The 19,110-nt window shown below is 41.8% G+C and overlaps 1 protein-coding gene across 2 annotated transcripts in view; it reads left to right on the top strand.

Annotated features, from left to right (window-relative positions):
* The window catches only part of NEDD4 (NEDD4 E3 ubiquitin protein ligase), a 128,414-nt gene that overhangs the window by 89,285 nt on the left and 20,019 nt on the right, over positions 1 to 19,110 (top strand). For both annotated transcript variants that reach the window (XM_073303793.1, XM_073303794.1), the window contains 6 exons: positions 10,641 to 10,702; positions 12,838 to 12,940; positions 14,478 to 14,647; positions 15,422 to 15,539; positions 15,654 to 15,821; positions 18,587 to 18,652. In XM_073303793.1, the coding sequence (XP_073159894.1) occupies positions 10,641 to 10,702; positions 12,838 to 12,940; positions 14,478 to 14,647; positions 15,422 to 15,539; positions 15,654 to 15,821; positions 18,587 to 18,652 (687 nt within the window). The remainder of the gene's footprint in view (positions 1 to 10,640; positions 10,703 to 12,837; positions 12,941 to 14,477; positions 14,648 to 15,421; positions 15,540 to 15,653; positions 15,822 to 18,586; positions 18,653 to 19,110) is intronic.

The raw sequence follows: 19,110 nt of genomic DNA on the forward strand, positions 1-19,110 counted from the left end.
CAGGTTCAAGGTAAGAGATGGGGAATCTCCAACTCCCAATTTACTCAAACAAAGAAAAGGTTGACAGGTTAAATTGGGTTTCACATAGGCGAGAAACATTTTAAAATGCATAAACCTAGCCTTCACTTAATCTTTCTTCTGCTCCTTTTCCCTCTTCATTCCTAGTCCCTTCTTCCTCATGATTTTCCCTCTTTCCTATCCCCACTTGTGTCCCAGTTGCACTGAAAATATTATTATTTCACTGAACCACTTTTTGGAAAATATGCTCAGCAACCACGTGTTGACTTATCCACAATGACCAGCTAAAAGCATGTTTACGGTTCTAAAGCCCTCCTTCTAGACCAGATCAAGATCTAGTTCTTCAAATGTTACCTATGAATAAAAGGAATGTGTTCCATATAGCAAATATAACAATGCATTCCTGTTCACCGTGAAGGTAAAAAGAATTCTCAAATTTTGTGCCCTTAGACGCTTTATCCTGTTCCCCCCACCCCCATCTATAAAATGGAAATACCACAACCACGGGAGGTGAGAATTAACTGACTCTAAAATTCTTTAGACCAGTAGCTGCATGGTCTTAGCTCTAAATTTGAGGAGTATATTGGAATACTGGGCACATAACTGATTTATTGCTGATGTCAATAGTACTAAACTACCCTCAAAAGAATACCATGATGAATACATGGGAATACCATGTTATCCCATGTATTCTCGGGATAACAAGAATTATGCACAAGCCTGTGTCTCAAGTTCCAGTTAGAAAGAAGACACTTTGCTACTGGAAAAACTGAGTTTAGAGTACTAGATACAATGCTGTATAGGACATGGTGGCCTTTGTTTTTGAGGAGCTGCTAGCCAGCTCCTCTAGTGAAGAATGAATAGACAAAAGGAAGAATGCACAATGGAATTTATTATAACAGAGCACTGTATAATATGATCATCCTTACCAATGGAGAACTTAAAGTTCTAGGGTTATGTCTTCAGTGAGTGTAAATCCAGTTTCAGAGTAGCAGCCGTGTTAGTCTATATCCGCAAAAAGAAAAGGAGTACCTGTGGCACTGTAGAGCTACAGCTCAAAGCTTATGCTCAAATAAATGTGTTAGTCTCTAAGGTGCCACAAGTACTCCTTTTCTTTTTGTAAATCCAGTGTAGCTGCAATGACTTCAGTGGAGCTATGCTGATTTAGGATGAAGTAATAGTAATAGAATTGAGGATCTGGCCCTCAAATCACTTAAAGATGCATAGACTTAACTCCGATTCACTTTTATGCGAGTTATACAAATGCACTCAGAATAGGCCCCATTGACTTCTACAGCTGCTGATTTGTACATTAAAAAGTAGGGCTGTTGATTAATTGCAGTTAACTCATGTGATTAACTCAAAATTAATCATTATTAAAAAAATTACCATGATTAATCGCAGTTTAAATCATACTGTTAAACAATAGAATACCAATTGAAATTTATTAAATACTTTGGATGTTTTCCCACTTTTTCATATAGTATTGTGTTGTAATTGAAATCAAACTGTACATTGTGTATTACAAATATTTGCACTGTAAAAATGATAAACAAAAGAAATAGTATTTTTCAGTTCAACTCATTCAAGTATTGTAGTGCAATCTTTGTCGTGAAAGTGCAACTTACAAATGTAGATTTTGTTTTTGTATGAGAATTGTATGTTCCCTGGTCTATTTTACTTGCATTCTGCCACATATTTCTTGTGATAGCAGTCTCGAATGATGACCCAGCACATGTTCATTTTAAGAACACTTTCACTACAGATTTGACAGAACACAAAGAAGGTACCAATGAGATTTCTAAAGATAGCGCTCAACCCAAGGCTTAAGAATCTGAAGTGCCTTCCAAAATCTTAGAGGGACGAGGTGTAGAGCATACTTTCAGAAGTCTTAAAAGAGCAACACTCTGATGCTGAAACTACAGAACCCCAACCACCAAAAAAAAAAGAAAATCAGCCTTCTACTGGTGGCATTTGACTCAGATAATGAAAATGAACATGCATTGGTCCACACTGCTTTGGATTGTTATCAACCAGAACCCATCATCAGCATGGGTGCATGTCCTCTGGAATGGTGGTTGAAGCATGAAGGAACATATGAATCTTTAATGCATCTGGCACATAAATATGTTGTGACTCCAGCTACAACACTGCCATGAGAACACCTGTTCTCACTTTTAGGTGACATTGTAAACAAGAAGTGGGCAGCGTTATCTTCCTCAAATGTAAACAAACTTGTTTGTCCAAGCAATTGGCTGAACAAGAGTTAGGACTGAGTGGACTTGCAGGCTCTAAAATTTTACATTGTTTTATTTTTGAATGCAGTTTTTTGTACATAATTCTACATCTGTAAATTCAACTTTCATGATAAAGATTGTACTACAGTACTTACATTAGGTGAATTGAAAAATACTATTCTTCTTTGAGTGCTTGCTCATATCGATTCCAATTAGGTGTGTGCATGCCACATGCATGATCATCGGAATATTTTTACCCTAGCAACACTTGGTGGGTTGGCTGAGGCGTCCCCTGAAGTGGCGCCGCCATGGCGCCGGATATATGCCCCAGCTGACCTAGCACCCCCTCAGTTCCTTCTTACTGCCCATGACTGTCTTTGGAACTGTGAAGCGCAGCATAGCTGATCTCCACTCTCCCTAGCATTCGCTTTAGTACGTGTTCATAGTTTGTGATTAGTTGTTAGTAGTTGTTAATAGTTACTTAGTATAGTTAGATTTAGTTTAGTAAGTGGGGGGGAAACGGGGTCTTCTCCTCTCTCCCCTGTCCCGGTACTGGGGCCCATGCCTGGGTCTCTGGGCTTCAAACCCTGCTCGGCTTGCCTGAAGCCGATGCCAACAGGAGACCCTCATGACTCTTGCCTAAAGTCTCTGGGGGAATCCCACCAAATGGACAGGTGCCACATTTGCAAAACCTTCAAGCCGAGGACCAAAAAGGAGCAGGACTTAGCCCGGTCCCTTCCTCTAGGCACCAGGACTCGGCATAGTCTTCAGTGCGGAGTGCCCCTGCGGCACCGACTGGTCCAGCACCGCGTTCAGACTCTGCTAAAGACTCATGGCACCAGGTCTCCCCGGCACCTCCACCACTACGGCACCGGTCCCTATCTCCGGGCCAGAAGAAGCAGCAGCCCAAGCAGGTGCCAACTGCTTCTTTTTTGTCGGTTCGACACCGACAAAAGTGGACACCGCAGTTGGAGCCGCGTCCATTGCCAGAGCGCCCAGGACAAGTAACGGCTCCTGCACCGTCGACTCCAGCACCCCAAGGGCCGTCGAGTCTGGTGCATGTAAGCTCCGTAGTGCACACCACGGTTGAGCTGAGACTGCTCTCCACACCAGAGACCTTTTCAACAGTGAGGGACTTGATCATGCTCACAGAGCCGACTCCTCTGCAGCCGGTGGCACCTCGGGTACGGACGGTGACGTCGAAGGGAAAACAATCCCTGATACGACTGCCGTTGCCAAGTGAAGCAAAATGGCACTGGTGCTGGGACCAAGATTGTGATGGTATGCCCGGGGGTCCAAAAAGACCACTGTGGAGGTCCTTGGCCCAGGTCATGGCCTTTGTCCAGTTTGCAGAGATCCGAATTGCAGTACGGCCGGTACCGATCGGACTCCTGGCACTGCTCCAGGTACCAGTTAGAGCGGCACTTGACCCAGAGCCGTTCCCAGCACCTATGTCGCAGGAGGTCACCATCGAGAGCCAGATCAGGCTCCTGGTACCGATACAACCGCAGGCACCGATCGACGTCTCGGTACTATTCTGCATCACAGCACCGGAGAACTCTGCACCGACACATACGGCACTGCCTTGGCTGTCTCTTTCCACCTCTACGTCGTCATGCCCACAAGGTGGCTACTAGGACCAGGGCGAGGACGGTGCAGGCCAGTGGCTGAACGAAGGCCAGGACTCGGGCCAAGGACCTCCACAGTGGTCTTTTTGGACCCCTTGGGCATACCGTCAGGTCCAAGGGGTTCCTTCGGGGCTTCCCGTTCTGCCTCTTCAGAGCCCCGAGTACCAGAGGACACTGTGTCTCATGCCCACCCCTGGGGGGTTCTGAGATGACTGCTCCAGCATCAATACAGGCCCACACTCCTAGCGTGGTGGACCTTGGGCAACAAGATCCTCCACAAGAGGACCTCACGCAGGTCCCTTAGTCCTGGGGGTATCTTCCTTGTCCTCACCTGATGAGGCAGTGGCGGGGACTACAGTTTCGGGCACTCCTCCTATGGACCTTCACGCCCACCAGGAACTGCTCCGCAGGGTGGCACATAATATGAACCTCCAGATAGAGGAGGTGGTGGAGGTAGAGGACCCTGTGGTTGACATTCTGTCGGCAGAGGCACCGTCCAGAGTGGCCCTCCCCGTCATACGGAATATACAGGCCAATGACAAGACAATCTGGCAGTCGCCAGCCTCTATTCCACGTATGGCCAAGGGGGTGGAAAGGAAGTACTTTGTCCCCTCAGAGGAATACGAGTACCTCTACACACACCCCCCAACCATGCACCCTTGTCGTGGCTTCGGTCAATGAGAAGGAACGGCACGATCAGCAGGCCCCAGCGCCTAAATCAAAGGACGCTAGATGACTAGACTTGTTTGGGCACAAGGTGTACTCAGACGGAGGCTTGCAGCTCAGGGTGGCCAACAAGCCTCTCTGGACGAGGCGGACTCAGCAGCTAAGACCCTGGCCTCGGGCATAGCCATGCGCTGCATCTCGTGGCTGCAGGTCTCTAGCTTACCACCAAAGTTGCAGCAGACCCTCCAGGACCTGCGCTTTGATGGCAAGGGCCTGTTCTCCGAAAAGACGGACTCAAGGCTGCAGAGTCTGAAGGACTCGAGAATTATCATGCACTCTCTGGGAATGCTTACCCCAGTAACACAGAGAAGGCCCTTCAGACCGCAGCCTCAGAGATCCTACCCTCCCCCTCGGCCAAGACAGGAGTTCTTTAGAAGACGCAGCCAAGGTGGTAAAAGAAAACAAATAGAGCACCAAGCCAACCAAGTCCAGGGCCCTTCCAAGCCATCAGCAGAACTTTTGAAGGTGCACCCGAGGATGGAGCACCAGTCTCCATTCAGGATCCTTCCCCACCTTTCCAAAATAGTCTCTCCCATTTCCTCCTTGTGTGGTCTCACATAACATCAGATGGTTGGGTCCTACACACGGTGGAAAGGGGATACTCCGTCCAATTTGCTTTTTCCCCCCCTCCCCCCCTCCTTCCCCGTCCCTCTTCAGGGACCCTTCTCACGAGCACCTCCTTCTACAGAAGGTCCAATCACTTCTGGCTGTGGGAGCGATAGAGGAGGTTCCAAGAGAGTCAAGGAGCAGGGATTTTTACTCCCATTACTACTTAATCCCCAAGGCCAAGGGCGGGCTTCAGCCTATCTTGGACCTAGGTGGACTCAACAAATTCATGGTAAAGTTGAGGTTCTGCATGGTCTCACTAGGGACCATTATTCCTTCCCTAGATCCTGGAGACTGGTACTCCGCCCTCGACATGAAGGGTGCATACTTCCACGTTGCATTCTACCCAGCGCACAGACGTTTCCTTCGCTTTGTGGTCAATCAACAGCACTTTCAATTCACCGTCCTTCCTTTCAGCCTGTCTGTGGGCCCCCAGGGTGTTTACCAAGTGCATGGCTGTTTTGGCTGCCTCCCTTCGTCGACAACAGATCCAAGTGTTCCCATATCTCGACAACTGGCTTATTTGGGGTCGCTCTAGGGATCAGGTGCAGTCTCATGTTCAGCTCACCATGAACATGTTCGATCGACTGGGCCTCCTGCTCAGTGTTGTGAAATGCACTCTGGTACCAACCCAGAGGATAGAATTCATAAGAGCAGTCTTAGACTCAGGCCTAGCCCGGGCACTTCTGCCAGAAGCACGCTTCCAATTCCTGACGAACATCGTCCAGAGCCTGCAAAGCTTCCCGACCTTGACCGTGAAAACATGCCTATGCCTCCTGGGACACATGGCCTCTTGCACGTATGTGACCAGCACGCCAGGCTGTGACTATGTCCACTCCAAGCCTGGCTATCAACAGTGTACAGGTCGGGACAGCTTGAGCACGGTCAGGGATATTAGCCTTTCTAGGCTGGTGGCTGGACCCCAAATCAGTGTGCGAAGGGGTGTCATTTTACACCCCGCAGCTCTCCGTGTCCCTAGTCACGGATGCGTCGTCCCTGGGATGGGGAGCCCACCTCGGGAACCTCGGTACACACAGGCTATGGTCGGCAGGAGAGTTATCCCTTCACGTCAACGTTTGGGATCTCGGAGCAGTGTGTCTGGCGTGTCAAGCATTCCGAGAGCGCATTCCAGGCCATTGTGTGGAAGTCCTCACAGACAACACAACAGCCATGTTTTACATCAACAAGCAAGGGGGAGCCCGGTCATCCCCCCCTCTGTCAAGAGGCCACTCATCTGTGGGAATTCTGCATAGCCCACTTGATCCATCTGGTGGCAGCGTCTCTCCCGGGAGTCCAAAACACCTTAGATAACCACCTCACCAGATCATTCCAGGCTCACGAGTGGTCAGTTCACCTGGACGTCATCCACTCGTGTCTTCCTGAAGTGGGGCTTTCCCCTGATAGATCTATTCATCTCTCGTGAGAATCGGAAATGCCAGGTGTTCTGCTCTCTCCAAGAATGCTCTCCAGGTTCCCTGTCGGATGCTTTCCTAATACAGTGGAAGGATCACCTGTGCTATGCCTTTCCTCCATTCCCGCTAGTCCACAGGGTCCTGCTCAAGCTGCACAGGGACAGAGCCGGTCTGATTTTAGTCGCCCCGGCGTGGCCCAGACAGCACTGGTATACCACTCTCCTAGAGCTATCGGTGGACACTCCAATTCCACTCCCGCTGTGGCCAGACCTGATCACTCAGGACCACGGACGACTCTGTTATCCTGACCTGCAGTCCCTCCACCTTACAGCATGGATTCTGCATGGCTAACTCAATCTGAGCTGCGGTGCTCTCGCTTGGTTCAGAAGGTCCTTTTGGGTAGCAGGAAGCCCTCTACCAGGTCCACGTATTTAGCCAAGTGGAAGCATTTTTCCTGCTGGTGCCCTCACTCATACGTCCCTCCTACAGGTGTCAGTACCTATCATCTTGGACTACCTCCTGTCCTTAAAATAGCAGGGCTTGGCAATATCATCCATCAGAGCGTACCTGGCAGCTATTTCGGCTTTCCACCTGGGCGAAAACGGGCGTTCAGTCTTCTCCAATCCCATGGTCAGCAGATTTCTCAAGGGGTTGGAGCGCCTGTTCCCACGTATTCAGCAACCGGTCCCTAAGTGGGATTTTAACCTGGTCCTCTCCAAACTCGTGGGTGCCCCATTCGAGCCGATGGCCACCTGCTCACTCCTGTACCTTTCATGGAAGACTGCCTTCCTCGTAGCTATCACCTCGGCGAGGCATGTGTCCTGAGCTCAGAGCACTCACATCGGAACCATTGTATACTGTGTTCTTCAAGGACAAGGTACAGCTGCAACCCCACCCAGCCTTCCTCCCTAAGGTGGTGTCCGCCTTCCATCACAACCAGGATATCTTCCTCCCTGTCTTCTGCCCGAAGCTGCACGCCTTTTGACGGGAACAACAGCTGCACTCCCTGGACATTCGCAGGGCCCTCGCCTTCTACATCAAGCAAACAAAACCTTTCAGGAAAACATTGCAGCTGTTTGTTGCTGTGGCAGATTGGATGAAGGGCCTTCCTGTCTGCTCCCAGCACATCTCGTCCTGGATCACATCATGCATCCATGTGTGCTATGACTTGGCTGGTGTCCCAACTATGCACCTTACCACCCACTCCACACTGGCTCAGAGTTCATCCTCTTGCTTTCCTGGCAGACGTTCCCATACAGGAATCTGTAGGGCAGCGACTTGGTCGTCAGTGCGTACCTTCACTACCCACTATGCGATAATTCAGCAGTCCAGGGGTGATGTTGCATTTGGTTCAGCAGTCCTTCACTCTGTGACATCTCACTCCGACCCCACCGCCTTGGTAAGGCTTGGGAGTCACCTAATTGGAATTGATATGAGCAAGCACTCGAAGAAGAAAAGACGGTTACTCACCTTTGTAACGGTTGTTCTTCGAGATGTGGTGCTCATATCCATTCCAAACCTGCCCTCCTTCCCCTCTGTCAGAGTAGCTGGCAAGAAAGAACTGAGGGGGTGCTGGGTCGGATGGGGCATATATCCGGCGCCATGAAGGCGCCACTCCAGGGGGTGCCTCAGCCGACCCACGGAGTGTTGCTAGGGTAAAAATCTTCCGACGATCATGCACGCGGCTCGCACACACCTATTTGGAATGGGTATGAGCAACACATCTCAAAGAACAACAGTTACAAAGGTGAGTAACCGTCTTTTCTTTTTTTATACAGTGCAAATACTTGTAATAAAAAATAAATATAAAATGAGCACTGTACACTTCGTATTCTGTGTTATTGAAATCCATATGTTTTTAAATGTAGAAAACATCCAAAAATATTTAAATAAATGGTATTGTATTGTTTAACAGTGTGATTAATTTACTTTTTATATCACTTGACAGCCCTTATAAAAAGTGATGGTAGAATGCTTCTTACTTTCAGAGACTGTTAATGAGTATTTTTTTAATACTGTATCATTTCTTTAACAGAAGTAATGAGCTTTTCAGGGCGATAGGTATTGGATATTCTGAAAAGACAATAACATGGTAGCTTTTCCTACTTACTGCATTAGAAAAGCCCTCTGGTCTTATTATTGCAACAAATAGTTGCAACTTCTTATTTTATTCATCTGACACATTCCTCTTACCAGCGAAATGAATTTCTTTTGCTCTGTTAACATCTTTAAAAGGTGAAAATCATTTCCATATGCAGCAGAATAGAGTTGTCTGTTATACTGTTACATTATCTTCATATTGATAATAGTCTGCCATCATTTGTTGTTAAGCTTGAGATAAAAAACTTCACTTTCAAAAATATGCTTATAAATATACATAAAATTAAACTTTCATATATGTAGTTTGCCTTTTAGACTGTTATTGATTGTGCAATTATCTAGTTTGCATATGCAGTTTAGCTATCCATTTATGCAAATTTAACCCATTGTGGAGTGTGACATAAACAATTTGTTTATAATCCCATTTTATGTTAGACAGGGGCTGTCCTTTTGTTCTGTTTGTACAGCAGCTAGCCCAATGGGGTTCTGGTCCATGATAGGGGCTCGTAGGCGCTACAGTAAATATAATTAATAACATTGAAAGCGATACTTTGTTTAATCCTTGATGTTCTTTCCCATGTTAAGTTATTTTCAGCTAACTTACTTTTTGCATTTCTGAGTTTGGACATGGAAAATGGTACCCCACAACCAATTAGTGCTAATAATGTTTTGCACTTGTCAGCCTGAGTAGTTATCATATAATCCAGAAATCTGTTTCTTCTAATTGTGCTATTTGCATTTTGTATAAACTTTACACTTTTCGTGCAAATATTATAAGTCTAGAATATTATATATTCTCCAGTTTCTGGATCTATTTGGGCACGCAGCATTCATGCTAAATCTACTAAGGAGACCAGAAGCCTTTGGATACACAATAGCCAGGTTTTTTGTTTGTTTTTTTTTTTTAAAGTACATGCCTGGATAGATGGTAGTATTTTCCCACTTTAAAGCTGGGACAGTTCGATGTAAAATCATTTATGACTGAGTGGAGTTCAGATACAGTAAATGTGTATATTCCCATCTTCCCCCCCTCCTCCCCCAAGTATATGATACAAATGATTAAAATTTATTATTTAACTAGTTTGGAACTATGCCCCAGAAATTTTGAACAGCCTATCACTTAGTAAACATTTGTGTCAGGCAAGAAATTCAAAGTTAAGGCTAACACACTTATCGCATAGCACTGTAAAATTCAGATGATATTGTAATGGTTACAAAATAAGTGTCAGCTGTGACTTGCATATAATTTTTAAAGAGTAAATTATAGATGGTGTAATGTTTTTAGGATGGCTCTTTGCATATATCAGAAGGTAGAATTAAAAAAAAAAGTTCTTTGTACCTGTGACCTCAGATACATTGCTATAAATTATATCTGAGTATGTAATATGCCTTGTGGTTTCTTGTGAGTCAGATTCACTTATATGCATGAGAAGCCAGAGGCTTGCAAAAACTCATAACTTTTTGTTCACTGTTTGTGGATTCTCTGGCACTAGAGCTGGAATGCAATTAATAAATCTGACCTATATTTTTTATTTGAAAAATATTGAGTGAGGGGAGGGATATGGTAACACTTGTATTAAATGTGGAGTATTTGAAAATAAAGAAATCACCTCTGTTCCAGGCTAAATACAATTGCCTCAAACTTCCCCTGCTCCTGCTTCCCCCAAGGATTAGAAACTATACTGTGAGGAAAAAAGTCAGTTTTTTTTTCTTCAGTGTGGCAACTAAGTTAACTATTAAGAGTCAGACATTAATATCTTCTTATTTTACTAAAATCTTTTGGTTACATGAAGAAAATGTCTATCCTCTTGGGGGGGAAAGAGGGCTTATAGATTTCAAATATTTTTGAAGATGCAAATGTTTGGTTTTGCAGATTAGACTTGGAAAAAAAAAAAAACATTGTTTCATTTCAGACAGAAAATCCAAATATGGAGAGACCATACACCTTTAAAGATTTTGTTCTTCATCCAAGAAGGTCAGTAAATAGCAAACATTTTTAAAATGTTAACTTTCCTGTGCAAACTGTAACTTGCTATGAACTGTAGCTTCTTTATGTACTTTTATGTGTCACCGTAGTATTTGAGCACCTCAATAGAGCAGTATATTAAAGTAATAATCAGTGCTGGCACTTGTTTAAATTTCTGAAAACTAATTTTAAATTGTAACATTTTTTTCAGCAGCATATGAGGTAAAGTTCCTGGGGTTAAAGTAATAACATAGTCCATTAGTAATGGTTATACATTACATAGTAAAATCACTACTCAGTATTATGCCATATTTGAATCATTTTAGCTATCAACTGTATCCTCCTCTAATCTAGAAACGATGTTCCTTTTTGTGTGTGGCTTAATCCAAGTAAATTGCATTTGACTGCAGTTAAAAATATAACTTATTTTTTCATTTGAAAAGTATTTAGTCCTATAGGAGTGTATTAGGGAAGCCAGGAATTTAAAAACACAAACAGTGTGAACCTTATTACTCCATCCCTGACCCAAACACTACAGATTTTATTTCCCTTTCTACGTGCAGGCACTAAAGCTACAGAAAATTGAACATTGCTTAAGTATTGCTGACAATGTGCCTAAGTTTAATAAACATAAACTTCTTAAGGAAATATGGATGTTAACTTTTTCTAATTGATTTCTGTTTAGAAATACAGCTGGAAAGTCTTCGTGCTCTAGTGGAATCTTCCTTTCTTTTTAACCAACTAAGAAGTAAGGGAAGTATTTCAAATGCAAAAGAATAAATTAATCTGTCATCTCCAAGTTACTTCCCTTCCAGAGTTAGGAAAGACACACACATTTTTCTTTTCTGCAAACCTATGAAAAATCCACGCTTGCTGTACTTCAAATGCTGCTATTGTTCACAAATCTACCTCAATACTGTCTCCAAGACATGAGTGTAACAGTGCTCTGCAATGGAAAGGCAGTGCCACAGATCCAGGCATGCTGTAAAGCCAGCCAGTCAATAGGCAAATTAACTAACGCCACTTTCAGAACTGTGCTCAAATTGACCTCAACAATCAATAAACCAGGGTAGCTGATTCTCTTTAAAAAGCAAAAGGATAAAATTGGTATGAAAAAAGTTATTTTCACATTCCTAGTATTATTGCAGCATAGCGCTAAATACTAAAAGGTAATTTAAGGTTTTGAGGAGAAAACTAGGCATACAGGACTGAAAGTTCCTCTAAATACAGCTTTTTCAGTGACGTCTACGCTGAACAGTAGTTCAAATACTGGCTATCGATAATGTTAATGGTTGCATTATTATTCCTGTTGTTTTTTTATCAGTTTGTATTGCACATTATGGAAACTTTCATGAGAGCAAAATGATATCTTTTCAGTTCACTACTCAAAAAAAAAAAAGGGGGGGGGGCAAAAAAATCTTCACTACCACTGTGTAATTGTCGCTAATTAGTTATTATTTTGAAAAAGAAGTTTGTAAGTTTCTTGGCACTTCAGATTAAACTTGTGTGTATAATTGTAAATTTTCAGTATCATTATTTCACCATAATACTTGAAGTAATAAAACTGTTTCAACTCCATTTTCACAAAAGAATCTTTCTCACATACTTTAGTGAGAGAGCTGGCATTGTATTGTCAGTACTCATTATATAAATGGTAAATTCCTATTTATCTTTGAAAATCTGGTAACTGATTATTCTGGTTGCACTACTGATCCTCACCCCAAGAAACTTACACTTTTTCAGGATTATCATCAGCTAAACCTGATGTATTCACACATCCACCCTGTAGAGATTTTTTGATAACAGAACTAAGTAGGCTTCCTAATTAAATATTTGGGTCTTCTGAGTAGCTTTTCTTGTGTTACAAAATTCCAAGAGTATTTCAAAGCCTTCTACTTTCAAGATAAAGTATAAAGCCCAATTGCAACTGTCACAGTAGATTTCAATTACCATTGCTTTTATATAGCCAAAAATGTATAGATTTTTTTCACACCGTTAAAACCAAATCACATGCTTCTTCTACATAGGATTCGTGGTCTGACCGAAAGTTACCAAAATAATCTGGTATCTTTCACAAGTGTGACAAAATGGCTAATGATTTTATTTAATATCATTGCACAATAACAATTTTTTCTCTTCTGCAGTCACAAGTCAAGAGTTAAAGGTCACCTAAGATTAAAAATGACATACTTGCCTAAAAACAGTGGATCTGAAGAAGAAAACACAGAACAGGTGGAAGACCTGGAGGTGAGAAAAGTGTTTGGTGCTGAAGAGCATATAGTCTGACTTGTTCTTGTAACTCTACCTAATAAAGGTTGTAGGCATAAAAATATCTTTTAAAAATGATGCTGCTGCGAGCAACCTTTTAGAAATTTGATAAATCGGTTAGTTTGGCATCAGAAGGAGATCCAAAATTCCTGTACTGTCTCTTGTGTAATTGTGATGTCAAAGCATTCCCATCATTTTTTAAGAATTACTTCTCGCCTTTATATAGCTGTAATTCCGCAGGAAACAGACAGCAGTTGTAAAAATCTAAGTCAACAAAATACAAGCAAAACTATTTGCTGACCTCTAGCTTTAGTGGCCATAAGTGCTTGGGAATAAACACTTTCCAGTATTTCCATCTTCCTATGTAATATTGTTAACTAGTCATCATGATGATGATCTGCTCTGTTACAAAAACTTGAAATTTATCTAGTGGAAGAGAAATTTTTTATTTTAGCTATTTTGTTTTCTAATTGTAAGTAATTACATCCAATTTAGATGTAAAGATCTTTTCCCCAACACCTTAAACAGCTATTTCAACAGCACCACTTCTGCAGGTATAATTAAAATGGTTTCTGTTATAAAACCCATAAATTAAGCAGATACACCTACTGCAAATTTATGGACTGGAACCTTGCATATAAGACTCCTTAATTTTAATATCCATTGAGTATCTTTCCTATTCCCAAACCAGAAAATAACAAATTCCTATATATTAAGCTTAAGTAGTATTAAGCTTAAGGTGCTACAATAATACAAATAATAAAAACAGATACTGCTCCTCCACTTCTCTGTATCCATACAGGTCTAAATATAGTTCGTGGCAATAAATTCTAAAGTGGCTAGGCCCATGGTATGTACATGCTGACACTGGAAGAACAACTAATAAAATGCATTATCAAGGACTTCATAGGGAAAAACTAAATGGTGTGAGATTTGTAAGGAGATGTACAGGTCCAGTTCCACTATAACATCTCACTTAACATTTTGTTAGTGCTGATTGTCATTTTAAAATACCTAAAATCAGTTCATGTCCTGAAGACTTCATAATATAAAATGTCTAAAGGATTCACTTAAAATCCAGGAGTGAAGATAGCTTAATACTTTATTTTTCCATAATTATCACAGAAGATGTGCATTTTTGATAAGGTCTTGAATAAGAGGACAGTGGCTTGTTAAACTGGGACACATCTCCTTTTACAGGTTTAACACTGATGAATGTTAAGTATCTTTACTGGAAATGGCCCACCTGATGATCACTTTAGATAAGCTATTACCAGCAGGACAGTGGGGTGGGAGGAGGTATTGGTTCATATTCTCTGTGTATATATAAAGTCTGCTGCAGTTTCCACGATATGCATCTGATGAAGTGAGCTGTAGCTCACGAAAGCTTATGCTCTAATAAATTGGTTAGTCTCTAAGGTGCCACAAGTACTCCTTTTCTTTTTGCGAATACAGACTAACACGGCTGTTACTCTGAAACCTATCTTTACTTAGTTATTAGTCTTGTGTCTCATAGCCTGGGTGGATTATATTGGACCAACCGGATGCTGCTTGCCAGCCGCAACAGCAGCAACAAGAATCTCCTCCTCTACCTCCAGGCTGGGAAGAAAGACAAGATATCCTGGGTAGAACCTACTTTGTCAACCATGAATCTAGAAGAACACAATGGAAAAGACCAACTGCTCAGTATGTCTTCTGACTTCTAAGATTCAAAGTATACTTTACTGCGACTGGCAATTCACTTTTGTCATTCTGTATAATAATGCAAGTCAGGGAATGAATAGCTCAAGAATTAGTAATGGAGATCTTCATTTTAATTTTTTCTGTATGTCTACAATTCAAATAAAAAGTGTTCTTAAGTCTGATTAGCTAAACTATGTTAGTTTACTGCTATTTCAGTCAGTTAACTACTGCAAGTTAGCTAACCCAACTTAACACGTTTTATTTAAAGTGTAGACCTACTATAATGACTAAAAAAGCTATTACACCTTGGCTGGTGAGCAATTCAGCTCACACGGTACTCAGTCCATTTTCCAAAGTGACAAATATTCACAATGTATGTTTCCTGCATAATGGAAGCTACTTGTAGTCTCAGCAGAGACTAATAATGACTGTGTATGGAGAAGAAATTCCTTTGATGCCTCAAAGACTGCTTCCTCCTTACCAGTAGTGGCCACCTGAAATCCTTCTCATGTAGTTTGAATGATCTCTCCTTCCAGCACATGAACTATTAAAGTATATTACCTGTTCAGTTGCTTTGTTTGACTCCTACTTCCTGCTCCCTGTTTTTCTCTAGTCTTCTGCTTTCTACTGAACTTAAGTTCATTTTGTAGCTTCTGGCTGCTACTCCTATTGGCAAAAGTGGCCATAAGCAATGTTTTTGTTGCTAGTCTGGTCTGTTACGAACTTTACTGTTGGAAGATACAGATGACTATTTTACTGTTGCTTGCTTTTGTGCAGGGACAATCTAGCTGATGTTGACAATGGTAATATTCGTTTGGAGGCACAGCATGCATTCACCCATCGGCGACAGATATCAGAGGAAACAGAAAATATAGACAATAGAGATTCTCCTGAGGTAAAAATTGTATGGGTTTAAGATACAAATCAATGTTTTCCTGTAGTCAAAAAGCTTGATCTGAGGTTTTGTAACCTAAATATACTTTTTTTTTCTTCTTTTTCTGAAAAAAAGAGCTGGGAAGTTATAACTGAAGATGAGGCCACTGTGTACAGCAATCAGAATCTTCCAACACTACCGCCACAGAGCAGCTCTGATATGCAGTCTCGCCTTGCAGAAGAATTGAATACCAGACTTACTATCTCTGGGAGTTCAGCCACTGGCCAACCAACTTCCTGCAGTGTGAGAGAGCACACATTTTTCCAATTGTTTTAACATGAATAGTGAATCTGCAAATTATTTTCCCAAAAGCTAATTCTAACCCAAATTTCTTACAGCAAATATTATGTAATATCACTTTGTAGTTACTGTACTGAGAAACTCTTAAATTAAGGGGAACACCAGTCCTAATTAGCTTTAGATTTTTTTATTTTATGTTGTCAGAGCTAAAATCAATATTTCAAACCAAGAGCATCCGTCATTTTACTTCAGTTCATGCAGAGGCTTAAGGATAATCTTGGTATACTAGACCTACTCGCCAAATAAAATATTTTTTTTTCATTTTTCCCCACTTCGTTTTTGTAAAACAAGACTTTTTCCATGAGACCTAAAGTAGCATCTGCATTGAATTACTTGAGTTCGCAAATCTAGCTTGTGTTCTAGCTATCATGCTGTCTAGAATACCACCAAAAAGTACTACAGAAGAACACTTCTAGAACTGTACTTAAATTTACAGCAGTACATTTTTGAGGAAATATCAATACCATATCATTGTCCTCTCGTGTGGGGTAAACTTGAGAGAAATAATTTACGTTACCAAGACCGTTAAATCAAGGGATTGGAGACAACTTTGTTGTAATCTGATGCATTTTGAAAAAAAACCATACCATTGAAAGAAGCTTACCCAGGGAGGTAAGGTATGCTAAGCCATCAGAACTTTTGGGTTTTGGAGTTTTTTCACTTACATCTCTAGCCCTTCTGATTGTGAAGATGCGGGCATTTCCAGTGCTGCTGCTCTTTGCTTTACTTGATAAGACTGTACTCAACTTAGGGTTTGTCTACACAGTGGGGTATCACACACTAAGTGGTGTGATTTTTAAAGTTCACTAATGTGTTGTGCATTAATAGGTCTGTATTACATCCTGCTGATGTGATTTAACATACTTTAAATATTTAGTGAGCCACCAGCGGGGTTACGCGGACCAATTAATTCGCAACATAATAGTGTGCTTTAGAAATCACACCCCCATAGTACGCTTTACCCCACCATGTAGACAAGCCCTTAATTTCTGAAGTTCAGAATCCCGTGGACAGCAGTGAAACTGTCACTTCATACTGTGGCTGCTTTGGAAGTCTGAACAGGAAAAGAGGCAGATGGTAAAGTTATTTCTAGGGAAAGGTGAGGTGCAGAAGGTATCCTGTGTGCCCCTCCCTCCCAAAGAAGAGGTATAGCAGTAGAGCCTCACTCTTCCTATACAGTGTCCAGAATAAGGAAGATCCATCCTTTCGCAGCTGTTAGCCTCTGAAGGACCAAAATGGAACCGTGTAGAGTCAAGCACAGGAGTTTTACACACAGCGCTGGTGGAGTGTCCCCTTGCTTATCAGGCTCAGAGACACTGCAAAACAGTTAGTTACAATAGATTATATATGGTGCTCACTGGGCGGAGAGAAGCAACAGGGATGGGTTTTCCCAAACCCCTGGATAGGTTCTAGCAGCAAGACAAGATAAGCACAATAAGCCAATGGTCTAAAAGATTACATAATGCTTCCATCCAAGGACCAAATTAACATATTGCTGACCCACAGGTAATTATCCCCAAACTATGTCTATTAAAGTGTATGGGTTAAAATCTCATTTCCCTGGACCCCAAAATTAGGAAGCAGCTCTCCCGGTTGACCAACAGGTACTTCCCTGGAGATTTAAAGCAAAAAAGCAGTAATTAGTACTTAACAATAACAATTGTTTGTAAGTTTACCCGTGCTTTTCTGTGGGCTTGGATTGGCATACATCTGTGAGGGGAGGATGTTATAACTCATGTCAATCATATTAGGCCTCTCCCCGAACTCTGTCTGGGATCTGAGGGGTATTGTACCACTATTTCCTCCCTGCATTAGGGAGTAACTGTGAGGCCTTTTGTCAGCGCTTCATATGTCTATAACTTGTGATAAGGATGCCCAGTTACATCTGGAGTTATGCTGACTCCACTCACTGACTTGAAACACACAAGGTTATCTGTTTTACCCCAGCTTTCTCATAGCCATGTATTGTTCTCTGTTAGCCAGCTCCCATGGCCCAGGCTATGCTGTGGACTCCAGGCCTATATGAAAAGTTCTTAGCAGAAACTGTAGCTAAGATCTTACATCTATAGCAAGTGGATTTTGGCCCTTTAGCTTTTGAAGGGAGTTGAAACAAAGCCTGCTCAATTTCAGCAGCTGTAGTATATATACTAATAATATGACATGCTTGAGTAAGGTCCAGAGTTAACATTGCTGTTGGAATTCCATCACCTTACTCAGAAGCTAGATGACGTGCACGTTGCCTCCTTAGTAGGTGTACTCCTCTACCTAATAGTTGTCTGCTGTTAGGGATCTCAAAATTTACCATGTCAAAAGCATGAGTCTAGTTACAGGACACAGTAGTAATTCTGTAATAGCTGTGTCCTCAGGCTCAGCTGTATTTTATAAATTTAAATACTTAATGTGACTGAGTGGTAACAATTCTAGTATCTTAATACCTATATATCAATTCATAGTCTGTTGCAACTGGCATTAGCTTGACTAGGTTCTAAACAGAAGTACAAGTTGTCATAGACTCCATGAGTAGATGGTTAATACCTCTTACAATATTTTTCAAATTTTCATTTTAAATATTATTTTGCTGAAAAAAACAATGAGGCAGCTTGAATGAAAACTGAATATTTTCTTTGTTGCATTATCATTGCATTGCTTGGTAGCATCAAAAAAGCAACAATCATAAGTGATTTACAGTTCTCTTTCATACTTTCCAGAACGATTCCAGCAGAAGAGGTAGCCTGCAAACATACAGAGTTGAGGAACAGCCTGCACTTCCTGTGGTAGGTTATATTCCAAAACATCATTTTGTAGAGCATAGGAATCTGAAAATTCACTTGTTGTGAAACTTTTTTTACCATGGGTAAAGTATTGAAATGCAGGTGAGATTTAGCCTTCAGCTTCTGGTAGCTATCCTAACAAAATCAGTTTGTGGGTCTTGCAAGATTTGAGTCCCACCAGAAGGCTTTCATCTTCCAAGTTCACATTTTTAGTTTAATGATGATTTAATATATGGTTGTAGCCTGGAGGAGGGAAGAATTTTAACATGTAGATGTGAGACTTTTTTTTTTTTTAAGGTAAATCATCTTGCTTTATCAACAGTACAATTCTAGCATTTTTGCATTGTGCTCCCATATGCCTTTGCAGCTTCATAGTAACTTAACAGCCATAAATTCTAGGCTAAAACAGCCAAACCAAAAGAGAATTTTTTTAAAACATATTTTCCATCACTCAAATTGTT

Source organism: Lepidochelys kempii, chromosome 10, assembly GCF_965140265.1.
Source record: "Lepidochelys kempii isolate rLepKem1 chromosome 10, rLepKem1.hap2, whole genome shotgun sequence".
Lineage (NCBI taxonomy): Eukaryota > Metazoa > Chordata > Testudines > Cheloniidae > Lepidochelys > Lepidochelys kempii.